The sequence below is a fragment of the Bos indicus x Bos taurus genome, chromosome 4, assembly GCF_003369695.1.
Source record: "Bos indicus x Bos taurus breed Angus x Brahman F1 hybrid chromosome 4, Bos_hybrid_MaternalHap_v2.0, whole genome shotgun sequence".
Lineage (NCBI taxonomy): Eukaryota > Metazoa > Chordata > Mammalia > Artiodactyla > Bovidae > Bos > Bos indicus x Bos taurus.
The window spans coordinates 22,181,286-22,196,760 of record NC_040079.1 but is presented as its reverse complement, the minus strand read 5'-3'; the positions used below and the strand labels follow the sequence as shown (position 1 = coordinate 22,196,760).

Below are 15,475 nucleotides of genomic sequence, written 5' to 3'. Positions count from 1 at the left end.
ATCTGAATTCTGGAGTTATAGAAGCAAGTTACTGTGTCTTTTTTCCACAAAATTGTCCCAACATTTAGCATGACATCTGCATACAGGCCTTTCCCTCATGTTTATTGATCAAGTGAATAACTCTACTTTTCTGTGTGCATGTTAAATCACTTCAGTCATGTCCCACTCTTTGCGACCCCATGAACTGAAGCCCACCGGGTTACTCTGTCTGAGGGATTCTCCGGGCAAGAATACTGGAGTGGGTTGCCATTCCCTTCTCCGGGGGATTTTCCCCACCCAGGGATAAAACATGCGTCTCTTATGTCTCCTGGGTTGGCAGGTGGGTTCTTTACCACTAGTGCCACATGGGAAGCCCCATATTCTAGTGCCCATCAACTGCCTTCTTGTCAAGTACAGATACTGCCCTTCCAATCACATCTCCCAGGAGTTCCCTAGCAAGCAGCCAGTCTTAATTTCCCCCACCTAACTCACGATGAAGGAGGAGTCAGTTGCAGTCACTTTGAAGCAAAGTAATAAGGACCCGAACTAGAATGGAAATACACACTTGGGAAGGTGCGTGGTCATTGTGCAAGGACTCCATAGTTATCTACTCATTTTGTCAGTCACAGCAGTTCTCAAGATTAGATTCTCCCAACCTTACAAATGAAGAAACAGAGGTTCAGAAAGGTTCATACCATGGCTAAGGTCCCAATGTAAGCAAGTGGTTGTACAGGCATGAGAAGCTAAGACTGGCTCTACAGCCCAAAGAAGAGAAAGTGGGAAACTCAAATAATGTTTCAGATCAGAGAGACATGTTCATTTAGGGTGGAAACTGGGAGTTACCTGGTCTGAGATCTTTTTATAAAGATCTTTATATTTATATTTAAATTGGCTTATCATTAAAAAAAATCTGAGCCCTGACAGTTGAGGCAGATTTTGTATTCTTGGTCCACTGTGTTATAATTATTTTTCTTGGTTTTTAAAATATCAAACACTTATGACCCTTCATGTGAGAGCTTATCTAGTTGAAGGTTGTTATTAAATTATCCCCTAAATAATTTCGGTAAGCTCTGAAATTTCAAGTCTTTCCCCCTGGGTCCTCTTAAGATTATTTCTTTCCATCACCCATCTCTAGAGTTATCAGATGTTTCTTGAGTTACAATTCCAAGGTGGAGATACATACCATCATAAAGCTCTCTGAGCAGCATTGAGTGTGATGTGAAAGACAACCTGATGTTTCTCTGCTCTTTTCCTATTTATTCTGCTCCGTCTTTTCTTAAGAGAATCTTTAGTTTTGCATCTGCTTTTGTGTTTGCTTGATTTCACTCAGCGACATAGTACCAGCTCTGCATTCTGCGTTCATTGTCATGATCGCCGAGTTGCTGAATGTCGCTCTGCAGTCTGACCTGCTACAGGTCCAGTCATTCATGGTCAAAAATCAACTATAGTGGCTTCATTTGGACCAGCCTTGATGGGGTTCATTTCTCTAGCTTGGCTCCTAGTTTTTTTTTTAATTGTCTGAAAGATTCAGTCTGGGAAAGCAAACATCATGCCCAGGCTGTCACCAAACAGTTGAATCCAATTAGCCCCACCTGCCCCTGCTTGTTTACCTAATGAAAGACTCAGCACCCCAGCTGTGTCCGGGGACCAGGCACACGTGTACTTCCCAAATGTTCCAGCAAGGAAGCGGTACACGTCGGAGCCAGTCGACACCAGCAGATGTTTTCTGAATGAAATTCACTCAGCTGTGTCCAGAGGGTGGACTCTTCCCATGGCAGCCCCCTCACCTGTTCCAAGAGGTATACCTCTTTTCCTCTTCCTCCTGGGAGCAGGTACAAATGGCTACACAGATGGCTGTGTCTGTGGCCCATTGAGCTGTGAATTAATCAGTAGATTATAGTTCTGGTAGTGGTGATTAACCCTACCCCTCTTATGGAGTAATTGTTGTAAATTTAGTTCTCCTTTTTGGAGGCTGTTTGGATATGTCCTAGAATTGTGTCACCCACATAGTACCATTTTTCACAGAATTATAAAGTACTGCGGTTGGTCAAGATGGGAACTTTGCCATTTGAATGAAAAATTCCCCTTAGGGTAATCGTATGTTGCTAATCAATGCTAATATTTCAAATTAGGATATTTGGAATTGCTTTTGGGACTGATTACAATATGAATTAATAATTTATGGTTGAGGGCATTATATAGGTGGATAGCATGCTCGTTAATTTGGATTACTGTTTTTTAATAAGACAGGATCTATGACTATTAGTGGAGACAGTAATGTAATACTGTACTATTGAATTAAACCAGGCTTTAAGAAATACATAAGTAAATAGTATGAGTACTTTTAACATAGTACCCCACTAAGCGATACTTTTTCATTCCAACCAATGCTAAAATGAAAAAGTCTAGTTCTTGAAAAATGTACAGTACTATCTCATGCCTATAGACCCAGCCTTTTCCCTGAACCGGGGAACAGATGGGGGCCATCATGGATGGGCTCAAAGATTTACATGCTGAAAAACTGTGTTGGGTTTGGGCTTCTAACTCCGTGGAACAGAATTTTGATTTGTACTGTGGGCATGAGAGGAACTGACCCACTCAGCCATAGCTCTTAATAAATATGGACACTGAAATTTAACTTTTAAAAATTTTTTATTTTTTAAATGAAGAATAATTGCTTTACAGAATTTTGTTGTTTTCTGTCAAACATCAATATGAATCAGCCATAGGTATGCATATGTCCCCTCTCTCCCACCTCCCTTCCCATCCCACCTCTCTAGGTTGATACAGAGCCGCTATTTGAGTTCCCTGAATCATACAGCAAATTCCCATTGGCTATCTATTTTACATATGGTAATGTAAGTTTCCATGTGACTCTGTCTATACATCTCACCCGTTCCTCCCCTCTCCTGCATTCATGTCTGTTCTCTATGTCTGTTTCCCCATTGCTGCCTGCAAATAAATTAATCAGTACCATCTTTCTAGATTCCATAGAAATTACATAAAGGTTAAATAAATCTGAAATTTAACCTTTATGTAATTTCCATATGTCACAAAATAGTTGTCTTTAGATTTTAAAAAAGCATTGAAAATATCAGCACTATTCACAGCTTTTATAACACATATGAAATTAGCAGGTGAAGCAGATCTGACATGCAGATTATTTAATTTGACCAACCCATGGTATAGGACAAAGTCCTAGCTATGAGGTTATAAATTGTAAGTAGAAAAGGAGGGGTTTTGTTCATTTGCTTTCCAAAGGGGAAAATACTGTAGGCTGACACAGTTAACAAGGTCCTCCCAGAGAAAGTGAGGCTTTGAGGAGACTTTCCAGTAATAGGCCATGTATGAGTAAGTGGAGTGGAAAGGGAAGGCTTGACAGTAATTACTCCTTGGCTCGTTTGTCTTGTGAGTCAGGACTTTTTAATGCTGGGCTTTTTTTTCTTTCGAAAGGGGGATACACTTCTATTCATTATTCTAATTTTGTTGAATTCACAGAGGTATAGTGAGAGCATAGCAGAATGATCTATACTTTGGTCAAAATGCCAGATGGTTTGATGGCTCACCTGAGTCATTTGGTGCAGAGAAGGAGTAAAGGAAAACCACTGACATGGTTTTAGCTTAATCAGTTACCCAAGATTCCTAAAACTGAAGAGGGCTTATTTTTATGTCCAGTTCAGTTCTTACACACTCCAAATACCAGGTTTTGTGCACGGCACTGGGTGCACAATAGCTAGTGAGGAATCAACTCTGTCCTCAGAGAAGCCACCATCTAGTAAGGGATACTAGCTTGTAAAGAAGTGTGGTAGGACCCGTGAGAGCAGAGGTATGTGGGAGGTAGTGGTTCTCACCTTGGAATGCCCACTGGAATCACCTGGGACACTTTTTAAAATGTTGATGCCCACATGCCATCCCCAGAGATTCTGGTGTACTAGGTTTTAGACGTGGCCCGGACATCTAGTAATATTTTTAAAGCTCCCCAGGGCATCTCATATGGTGCTAGTGGTAAAGAACCCTCCTACCAATGCAGGAAACATAGAGACAAGGGTTTGATTCCTGGGTCGGGAAACTCCTCTGGAGGAGGGCATGGCAACCCACTCCATTATTCTTGCCTGGGAAATTGCATGGACAGAGAAGCCTGACAGTTATAGTCCTTAGGTTTGCAAAGAGTTGGGCATGACTGAAGTGACTTAGCATGCATGCACAGATGCAGTCAAGATTGAAAGCCCCAGTAAAGGGTGATAAGGCACAATGAAAGGACTCAGTTGTCTCAAGGGAAAAGCTGATGTAATGTTTAATCAGTAGAGATGGAAAAAAGTTCTCTAGGCAGAGATGATACACATAAGCAGGAAGCATTCAGAAAACAATTGAATTTTGACTGTGGATGGGATGTTCAGCCAACACAGGCAGGGATTTGACTGGGTGTGTGTGTGTGTGTGTGTGTTAGTCACTCAGTCATGTCTGACTCTTTGCAACTCCATGGATTGTAGCCCACCAGGCTGCTCTGTCCATGGGGATTCTCCAAGCAAGAATACTGGAGTCTGTTGCCATTCCCTTCTCCAGGGGATCTTTCCAACCCAGGGATCAAGCCCAGGTCTCCTACATTGCAGAGAGACTTTACCATCTGAGCCACCAGGGAAGCCGTGACTGGGAGTAGTGAATATACAAGAGAGGAAAGCAGTAGAAGGAGATGAAGTTGAAAAGGTAGATGTTCATGACTTGCTAAGTTTGGACTTGGTATTAGAATTAAGAATCAGTGAATATTTCTAAGAAGGAGAAAACAGGATTGCATTTGTACAGTTTTAGAGAAATGACCCTTCCAATGAAAGTGGTGAATTGGACTGATGGTCTTGAAGTTCCAGGCAAGGCACCCAGTTATAAGGTCATGGCCAAGTCCAAGTGAAAAGTGATGAGGGTCTGCATATGGGTGAAGGGCATAGTCAGGAAACAACAGACTTATGAGATACTAAGAACATGAAATCAGCAGGATGTGGTGTCTATGAGTGATGAGGATGACTTCAAATTTCCGACTCAAATAGCAGGACGTATGGTTGGTCTGTCAATCAAACTAGGGAATACTAGATGTTCAGTGGGACAGGGAAGGGTGGATAATAAATGACCTCTTTTGACTCAGTTTAATCTAAATTGCTTGTAGGACTTTTAAGTAGAGTTCTCCAGTTAGCCTTTTCATATGCTGATCCGAGACTTAGAAGAGAGGGCAGCCCTGAAAATATTAATTTGGGAGTCCCCGGAATACTGGTGGGTTGGGTCTGGCAAGAAGATGAGATTGCCCAAATGGCACAACCAGAATGCTATGGAATCAAATACCTAAAGTAGGGACAGAGGAAAAGAGCCCTTGGTTTGGCTAAGAATGAACTTACGAGGGATAATGACATGGATACCAAAGGAGTATTATTTTTAAAAAGGAATAGTCAAAAGTATCAGATACATCTCAATAATCATAGTGATCAGTCCTGGGTGTTCTTTGGAAGGAATGATGCTAAAGCTGAAACTCCAGTACTTTGGCCACCTCATGCGAAGAGTTGACTCATTGGAAAAGATTCTGATGCTGGGAGGGATTGGGGGCAGGAGGAGAAGGGGACAACAGAGGATGAGATGACTGGATGGCATCATTGACTCGATGGACGTGAGCTTGAGTGAACTCCGGGAGTTGGTGATGGACAGGGAGGCCTGGCGTGCTACGATTCATGGGGTCACAAAGAGTCGGACACAACTGAGCGACTGAACTGAACTGAACTGGACTGAAGGTAGAACATGCCCATGGATTGGTAGAACAGTTCCAGGGGAACAATAGTTTTAGAACCCTGACTTCAATTTATTTAATACTGAATTTTGACTTTATTTAGAAGTGTGGAGTGGGTATATTTAGGAAACCCCTTTCCTACTCCAACACATAGAAAGTCAAGATAAAAATATGACTTTAAAAATATTTTTTAAATATGTTGCCAAATTCAAAAGAAAGAATTCTCCACATGCCTCAAATGAAACAGAAACTAAAAGTCATCACAACAAGCAAATGTTACAGTTGAGAGTCCCACCACTGTATGAGGACCACATCCAGAGGTAGTCTTTGTTTGGGCTGCTGTAATAAAATACCGCAGACTGGGTGGCTTATAAACAACAGAAATTTATTTCTCACAGTCCGGGAGGCTGTAGTTTAAGATCAAAGTGCTGAAAGCATCAGGGGAGGCCCTCTTCTGGTTTGAAGCCTGTTTATTGTATTACCACCCGGAGGAAGGGGCTAGGGAACCACATCTGTGGGATCTCTTTCGTAAGCCACTAATCCCCTTTATGAGGGCTGCACCCTCATGACCTAATCACTTCCTAAAAGCCTTACCTCCTAATACTGTGGCAGCGGTGGTAGGATTTCAACATGTGAATTCCAGGGGGACACAAACATTTAGATCATAACAGAGGTGAAGACCCAGTAGGGGCTAGCGTATTAACACCTACATGGCCTGGAAGTTTATCTGTGCAGGAGTTATGCATGGGGTCTTTCCACCCATATATGAGACTAGGAAAACTTTGTGCTTGGGAATAAGCCACTCTACTCCCAGGAGAAAAGTTCAGTTCAGTTGCTCAGTCATGTCTGACTCTTTGCGACCCCTTGGACTGCAGCATGCCAGGCTTCCCTCAGTTCAGTTCAGTTCAGTCACTCAGTTGTGTCTGACTCTTTGTGACCCCATGGACTGCAGCACGCCAGGCTTCCCTGTCCATCACCAACTCGTGGAGCTTGCTTAGACTCATGTCCATCGAGCCATTGATGCCATCCAGCCATCTCATCCTCTGTCGTCCCCTTCTCTTCCTACCTTCAACCTTTCCCAGCATCAGGGTCTTTTCAAATGAGTCAGTTATTCACATCAGGTGGCCAAAGCATTGGAACTTCAGCTTCAACATCAGTCCTTCCAATGAGTATTCAGGACTGATTTCCTTTAGGATGGATTGGTTTGATCTCCTTTCAGTCCAAGGGAAAAAGTGACCTCTAAAAGAAATCAGAATCCTACACATGTGACGTGTGCAAGTAAGGACCTCAATTTATACCACTCGTGTAGGGGGAGAAAGTTGTAAGCCAGAATAAGGAAGGAAAAAAAAAACTTAAAAACTTATTTGAAAGTAGTGAAACTTAAAGGATCCAGGAGGGGCGAATGCAGCTCATCTAATAGTGACATCTCCAAAGCACAGGGCAAAATGTGGGATTCGTTCAAAGGTCAAGTCCCTCTGAGGTAGAACTTGCAGACCTGAATAGCAAACCACCCTCATGAAAAAAGAAGGAAAATGCAACTTATAGGACATTTGACATCCAGAGTGAAAGGGTTAGTGGCTCGGTCACGACCAACTCTTTGCAACCCCATGGACAGTAGCCAGCCAGGCTCCTCTGTCCATGGGATTCTCCAGACAAGAATACTGGAATAGGTTGCCATCTCCTTCTCCAGGGGATCTTCCTGACCCAGAGATCAAACCCAGGTCTCCTGCATTGCAGGCAGATTCTTTACCATCGGAGCCACCAGAGAAACCCCGAAGAACTTGCTGAAAATACAGAGCCACATAAGAACTTTAAAATCTCTGCTTAAAAATGATTCAGAGAAATAAAGGAAGGATAGAATCTGCAATACAAGTACGGAACATTTTAGAGGAAAGAAGCCAGTGGATTTGTAAAAGAGCTAAACAGAAAATCTAGAACTAAAAATCACTGAAGAAGTTGCAAGAAGGAACAGATGGGTTAAACCATAGAGTAGATCCCAGAGGGAGACTTCAGGAATTGAAAAGGTAAATGGGAGGTGAGAGAATGAAGTGACTGGGTGAAGGCCACATTCATTTGATAACAGTGTATGTGGATGGAGAGAAGCTTTATTAGAGAGATACTGCATCGGGAAAGAGATTCAGTTATTCATTCATTTAAAAAATAGAACACAGGGGATTGAGGAATATATTGAGAGAGATCCCAGATATGCAGGAAAGGGGGGGTGTCGCTGGAAGGAAGGGCAGAGAAAGGAGCCCCACAAGCCTAGGTAGAGGAATTATTGCCAATAAGTGGTGATGAAACAGATTTGAATATATTTCTATGGAGGATAAGAGTTGAGCTGTTTGAAAGTATATACTTCGGTCCCCTCCTTTCTTTGACAAATGGAAAAAATGTGGGGGTCAAACAATGAGGAGATAAAAGACAAAGGTTTAAAAGATAGCCATAGAAGGAAGGAGAGAGGAAGTCGATCAGAGACAGGTAAAAAGCATGCCAAAGAACGTTGAGGATTCTTCTGACATGCAGTAGCATAGATTTGTATTCTGTAAGACTGAATACAGCACCCCATGTATAAAAGTGTAAAGTTATCTTGTGGGATCAATCCATGTAGATTGCGGGAAGATGCTTGAAAATAACAAAGAAAAAAATGAACAAAAGATACCAGTCAGAGTAATTTGAGAGGTCTCAGGGAAGAAGATTCTGTAATCTAAGTTTTGTATTGCTGACCACACTTACTGTTAGAAACCTTTTGCTTGTGGTGAGTGAGAATTCTAGAAATCAACTATGGTTCTCTTATTTATTCTAGTTTATTTTCAGAGAACCAGGACAGTGTTGCTCCCTGCAACATAGAATTTTGTTACCTCAAGTTAGGTTGCCATGAGTCAAGGTTTGTAGGTGTCAGCAACTTCTGTCTACATACACTGTCTGTTGGGTAAAGAAGGTTTTCTCATACATCCAAGCATATACACTGTGTATGTATTGTATTATTTAGAAGGACATCGTGTTCTTCAGTAGAACCATTATACCAACATAAATTCCTGCCTGTGATGGAGGAGAGAACTTCTTAGCCTCAGAGGGCTCGCCAGCTAATTAGCAGTCCTTTCATAAATATATGCCATTCTGTCACCTAGAATTGCTGAGGAGGATTTTTAGACCATTGAAATTAGTTACAGTGAAAGAAATGTTGAACAGAAAGGGAAGCTTTTTAATTAAGTTGGAATTGAGTGTTCACGATGACTTTCCAGGTATGTTTTGGTAAGAGCAGTGTTAATAGCTCACCCATGGGCCCTATTAAAGGACTTGAAGCCTGTCACTCCAGGTCACTTGTCAGAGCTCACTAGAGAGAACAGTAATCAAAGACTTTTTCTGCCTGACATCAAGGGCAGAAGGTTTCTCTGTGATGGTGGATTTGCTTTGAATAGAGGGGTGTCCATGATTCAAAAAACATCTTCAAGTAGAGCTAACTGGTAGTTTAAACCAAGAGGTCAGAGAACAGCCTTTTGTAACACTTCCATCACCTTTCAGATATAATTCATGTTGTTGTTTAATTGCACTGTCTTTGTGGTTAACCCACTTTTTGTTTGTTCAGCATCTTTCTTGAAAGAATCCCTTTCCACTCCCCACCCACAAAAGACCTCCCATACACTTTTATTTATCCTTAGAGATTAACTAGGATGAGGGGAGCTAATTAATATTACTAGTTTCACAATTACTCAACAATGAAGAAACTAAGAATGGAATCTAGAAATGATGTTTCCCACAAAGGTGGCCTATCCGTGGATGTCATGCCTCCAGCTGGATAATGGGTTAGGTTAATAAGAGAGGTGAGCATGGTGTCTTTTTCCAACAACAAAGGTAGATGGAAAATGCTGATGAAGTGTTCTGAAGTGTCTCTTTTCTGTTGGTTGTGTTCAGGGGTATCGTCCAGTCTGAAGAAAAACTTGTCATCAGCGCATCTTGGGCAAAAGATGATGATATCAGCAGGCTCTTGAAATCCCTACCAAACTGGATGAATATGGCTCAACCCAAACAGCTGAGGTCAAAGAGAGAAGAGGAAGAAGATTTCATAAGGTAAAAACGTTTAAAAAGTCCTTGCCCTTGTACGGATATGTTATATGTTGCAGTTGTTCTTAACGTGCTTTTTAGTTCATAGAACTTAGGTGAACCTTGTGGAAATGAGATGTGCTTCCCACATTGGTGCATATACAGTGCTTTATCTCTGATTATTTCCTACATATTTTGACAAAAGTGAAGTCTCTCAACTTTATCCCGCAATATTTACTTTGGTACAATTTAAGTTATTTTTTTAGCAGTGAAAATGTGGCCTAATCTGTTGACACTCTTGAATTTCATATGGCTGGCCTGGCACAGTGAAATATTTTCACCTCTGTCATTTTAGAGCTGTGTAAATTGGTGGTCAGGTAGGGGAGAAGTGGAGGTAATATTTTGTCACATTAAAATAAATAAAATTTATTCTTATTGTCTTTTTGCCTATCCAAGTGAATGAATAAATATTAATAAAATAAAGTAAAAGCACTTTAAAGAAGCAAAGACCAGAAAAAGAATAAAAGAAGTAGTGACCAGTATTTTAATTTTAATTCATCACAGAACTGTGAGCTTGTCTCCTTCTCAGAATGTGGGCTGCAACTGTAGATAAATAGGCCTTTACTGTTCATGAAGTTAACTGTATTTGTGTATTGTGGTGCCATATCTTTACTATTTTATTATGAAAAATTGCTATAGTGCCATTTAAAACTTTCTCAAAATCATGAGACTCAAAAGTTCTTCCATAATTTAACATAATGCCTCTTGATGAAGGTGAAAGAGCAGAGTGAAAAAGCTGACTTAAAACTCAGCATTCAGAAAACTAAGATCATGGCATCCAGTCCTATCACTTCATGGCAAAGGGATGGGGGAAATGTGGAAACAGTGTCAGATTTCATTTTCCGGGGCTCCAAAATCAATGCACACGGTGACTGCAGCCAAGAAATTAAAAGATGCTTGCTCTTTGGAAGAATAGCTATAACAAAGCTAGACAGTGTATTAAAAAGCAGAGTCATCACTTTGCCAACAAAGGTTCTTATAGTCAAGTCTGGTGTGCTACAGTTCATGGGGTTGCAAAGAGTTGGACACAACTTAGTAACTGAACAACAACAACAATTTATGTTTTCTTCCTTATATTTCACATTCTCTCAGAAAAACTTGTTAGCTAGTTACATTGATATAAGAAAACATATACATGATATAAGAAAATACACATATATATGAATATATATGTATTTTTTTAATTAATAGATTTTTATTTGTATAAGGGAGCAGTTTTAGGTTTGTTAAAAATATTGAGTGGAAGATGCATAGTTCCCATGTGACCCCTCACCCACTCTTACCCCCACTTTCCTCTACTTTTAATACCTTGCAGCAATGAGGTACGTTTGTTAAAACTGGTAAGCTGATACTGACGTTATTATCAACTGAAGTCTGTAGTTCACAGTGGGTTCACTCTTTGTCTTGTACATTTTAAAAGTTGAGAAATGTCTAGTGATTGTATCCATTCACTGTTTAAAGTAAATGTAACCATTTCAGTATCACTAAGAATAATAGTTTCTCTGCCCTAAAAATCCTCTATGCTCCTCCTGTTCATCCAGCCCTTCTCTCCTCCAACCCCTGGCAACCCCTGTTTTCTTTTCAATCTCTGTAGTTTTGCCTTTTCCAGAATGTCATATAGTTGGAATCATACAGTACGTAGCCTTTTCATATTCGCTTCTGTTCTCTGTCATTTTGTGGCTTGATAAGCTTTTTTTTTGTAGATGTCTGAATAACATTTCATTGTATGGACATACCAGAATTTGTTTATCTGTTCACCTACTGTTAGGTTTCTTGGTTGCTTCCAAGTTTTGGCAGTTATCCATAAACCTTCATGTGCAGGTTTCTTTGTGGATGTAAGTTTTCAGCTCATCTGGGTAAATACCGAAGAATGTGGCTGTTAGATTGTATGACAAGAGTGTGTTTAGTTTTGTAAGAAATTGCAAAACTATTCCAAAGTGGCAGTCCCATTCTGCATTCCCACCACCAGGGAGTAGGGGTTCCCGCTGCTCCATATCCTCGCCAGCATATGGTGGTGTCAGTGTTTCAGATTCGGTACATTCTTATCAGTGTCTGGTGATCTCATTGTTTTCATTTGTAGTTTCCTGATGACATATGATGTTTAGCATCATCTCATTTTTTATTTAATAAATAAGCATTTATTAAAGCAGTGACTGCTACTTAGTCACTTCAGTCATGTCTGACTCTGTGTGACCCTATGGACTATGCAGCCCACCAGGCTCCTCTGCCCTTGGGATTCTCCAGGCAGGAATACTGGAGTGGGTCGCCATGCCGTCCTCCAGGGGATCTTCCCAACCGAGGGATCGAACCCAAGTCTCCTGCATTGCAGTCAGATTTTTTTACCACTGAACGACCAGGGTAGCCTATATGTGTGTGTGTGTGTGTGTGTGTGTACACATATATATGTATACATATACGTGTGTGTGTGTGTATATATACATATAGTAAGGTATCTATCTGTTCAGATGTTTTCCCATTTTTAAATTAGGTTATGTATTTTCTTACTGTTGAGCTATTTTGGATGCCGCTTATTTAGTTGACAGGTGTTTACAAAAACTTTCAGTCTGTGCCTTGTCTTTTCATTCTCTTCACAGAGCCTTTCATAGAACAGAAATTTTTAATTTTAACAAAATCAAACTTAATGGTTTTTTAAAAATGGACTGTGCTTTTCTGCTGTCTGGTTTTGAGTGTTTTTGTGTAATTCTACTGTATCACCTTAGGGTATATATTTGTTTTATTTATTTTTTGCTTTTTTAGAGGTTCCACTAGAGTTCGCAACATACATTTGGGACTAACAAAAGTACGCTATAACAGAGTAGTCCTAATTCTTTCCTCCCATCCCTTGTAACATTTCTGCCATTTATTCCATTTATCCTTAAACTATGATCACTGTATATAATGTTGCTATTATTATTTTGAACAAACTGTTACCTGTGGATCAATTAAGAATAAGAGAAATAAAAGATTTTATTTACCTTCAATTATTCCTTCTTTAATTCTCTTCCTTTTTAAATGTAGGTCCAAGTCTCCAACCTATATTTTCTTTCTTCCTAAAGAACTTCTTTTAGCATTTCTTATAAGGCAAGTCTTTTGAAGACAAATTCCTTCAATTTTTGTTGGAAAAAGTATTTTCCCCTCACTTTTGAAGAATAATTTCACAGGGTTCAAATTTCGAGGTTGATAATTCTTCTAACACTTTTTAAGTATTTCACTTCACTATTCTTGTTTTACGGTTTTTGAAGAAAAGCCCAATGTGATTTTTATCCTTGTTTTTCTGTGTGTAAGGTAATTTTTTCCTCTGGCTTCTTGCACAATTCCTTTCTTTGTTTTTGATTTTGCACTATTCAAATCTTGTATACATGTGTGTTTTTCATGGTGGTGATCTCTGAGCTTCATGGATCATGGTGATTCAATGGGTGTCATTGGTTTGGGGAAATTCTCAGTCATTATCGTTTAATTTTTTTTTCTCTCTCTTTCTTCTCCTTCTAGTATGCCCAAACATACATTACACCTTTTTAAATTGTTCCTCTGTTCTTTGATATTCTGTTCTGTCTTTTCATTCTTTGTCTTTGGATTTGGCTTTTGGAAATTTTTATTGACATTTCTTAAAGCTCATTGATTCTTTGCTTGGTTATGTCCAGTCCATTAAATAAGACCATTAGAAGCATTCTTCATTTCTGTTATGGCATGTTTGATTTCTATCATTTCCTTATGATTCTTTCTTAGAGTTTCCATCTCTCTGCTTATATTGCCTATAGTTTACATGTGCACACGTCAAAGGCACAGTTTGGCAAATTTTCATGCTTTTCATTGTGTAAGCAGTATCCAGATCAAGAAACAGAATAATACCAAGAAACAGAACAAAGCGGTAGTGAGCCTTACCATTCCTCCTGGTCACTGGCCACCTCTTTGAAAGTTACCTGCGTTTTACCTTTAAGTACCAAGATTAGTTTAGTCTGTTTGGGTTGTTTTTTTTTTTTAATGGAATCATGCAGCTATATATTTTATAACTGGCTCCATTTGTTCCACATTATGTTGACAAGATTCATGCGTATTCTTGTGTATAGATCGTATATCGTATTTCATCATGCGCAGCCTATGGGGTTGCAAAGAGTCAGACATGACTTGAATGTGAATACACAATGAATGTGAACACACCACAAGTATTTTTTTAATATTTTATTATTTGACTGTGTATGTGTATATATATGCACTCATTTATTTTACTCCTGTTAGGTACACCTGGGTAGTTTCTAATTTGAAACTGTTACAAATAGTGCTTCTTTGTATATTCTACTCTTCTCTTGGTAACCATATGTATGTATGTTTTTTTATTGCTTACACTGTAGGCTTCAAGTTGCTGGTCATAGCATATGCATGTGTTCAATTGTAGTGCACATGGCCAAATAGTTCCCAAAGTGGTGGTAAGAGCTTGCCCTCTCAATCAAGCTTTACAATGTCACGTTTATTTCTGCTGTACAGCAAAGTGAATCAGCTGTATGTATACATATATCGCCTCCCTCTGAAGCCTCCTTCCCCCTCAATCAGTTTTATTAGTTGTCTTCAAAAGCTTAAAGGGGAGGCCTTCTAGCCATAGTTAGAAAGAGAGAATGCTGATCAAGAGATGAGCCTCCCTATACCACCTCATATGTCTGATTTAAAAGAGCTAGAATTTAGTTCTTGGCTTTGTTCTTTTCTGTGTGTGATTTGAATTGTTACATTCCATCTTAAATTTGAAGGCAAAACAAATTATACATATTTTTAAAATTTTTGGTGAATTATTACATCCATGAAGTAACATGTTAATCTTAGGTGTATAACTCAGTGAACTGTTACATGTTATTTTACTCCTGTAACCACCTCCCAGATCAAAATACAGAACTTTTCTTGTACCCATAAGGTTACCTGAAGGTAACCACTGTTCTGACTTTCATCACTGTTGTTTAGTTTTGTCTGTGCTTGAATTTTATATAAATTTTTCCATATTTATCTGGTTTATTTTGCTGAACAAGGTGCCTTAGATATTTGTTCGTGTTTTTGCATGCAAATAAACATGGGTTGAAAACACATTCTGTTTGCTTTAACAGAAGAAAAATAATTTTTTATGTCTATTTTGCTTTATATGTGATTGATTCTTTTCTCTTAATCTATCACATTCTCTATCCTGAAACCAAAGGTAAGTGGAGGGGACATTCTTCATTGATATTCCAATGTGGTAGAGTTGACAGAGCCTTGATTTAGCACGTTAGAGTACCACAGGAGCGTGGCATGAGCCAAAAAGACTGAAAAATCACACTCTCCTCCTATAATTAGTTTTTAAAGCTTAGAGGGCTATTTGGCGCCTGGATGAATATAGACTCCAGTGCCCTTTGCATTGAATAAAGGTTATGTTCCCTTCATTACTAAATGAGACCCTTTTCCATTCTCGTTTTTTAACTAAAAAAAATAAAATGTATTATTTCCTGGCTTAACTTTGAATAAAGGGGGAAAAATAGGTCAGGCCAGGGCCTTAATAGAAAAATGAAATATAGCAAATATCCTTTTGTTCCCAAAGTAGCTGAAAGCAGGCTTTCTAGCCCATTGTCTTTGTACCTGTCTTATATATGTATATAGTTATCCTTTTGATATCAC

The 15,475-nt window shown here is 39.4% G+C and overlaps 1 protein-coding gene across 1 annotated transcript in view; it reads left to right on the top strand.

The window, feature by feature from the left end:
- EXOC4 (exocyst complex component 4) overlaps positions 1–15,475 on the top strand; it is an 805,586-nt gene that overhangs the window by 651,189 nt on the left and 138,922 nt on the right. Inside the window, exon 13 of the mRNA XM_027538961.1 lies at positions 9,656–9,811. Within this exon, the coding sequence (XP_027394762.1) occupies positions 9,656–9,811 (156 nt within the window). The remainder of the gene's footprint in view (positions 1–9,655; positions 9,812–15,475) is intronic.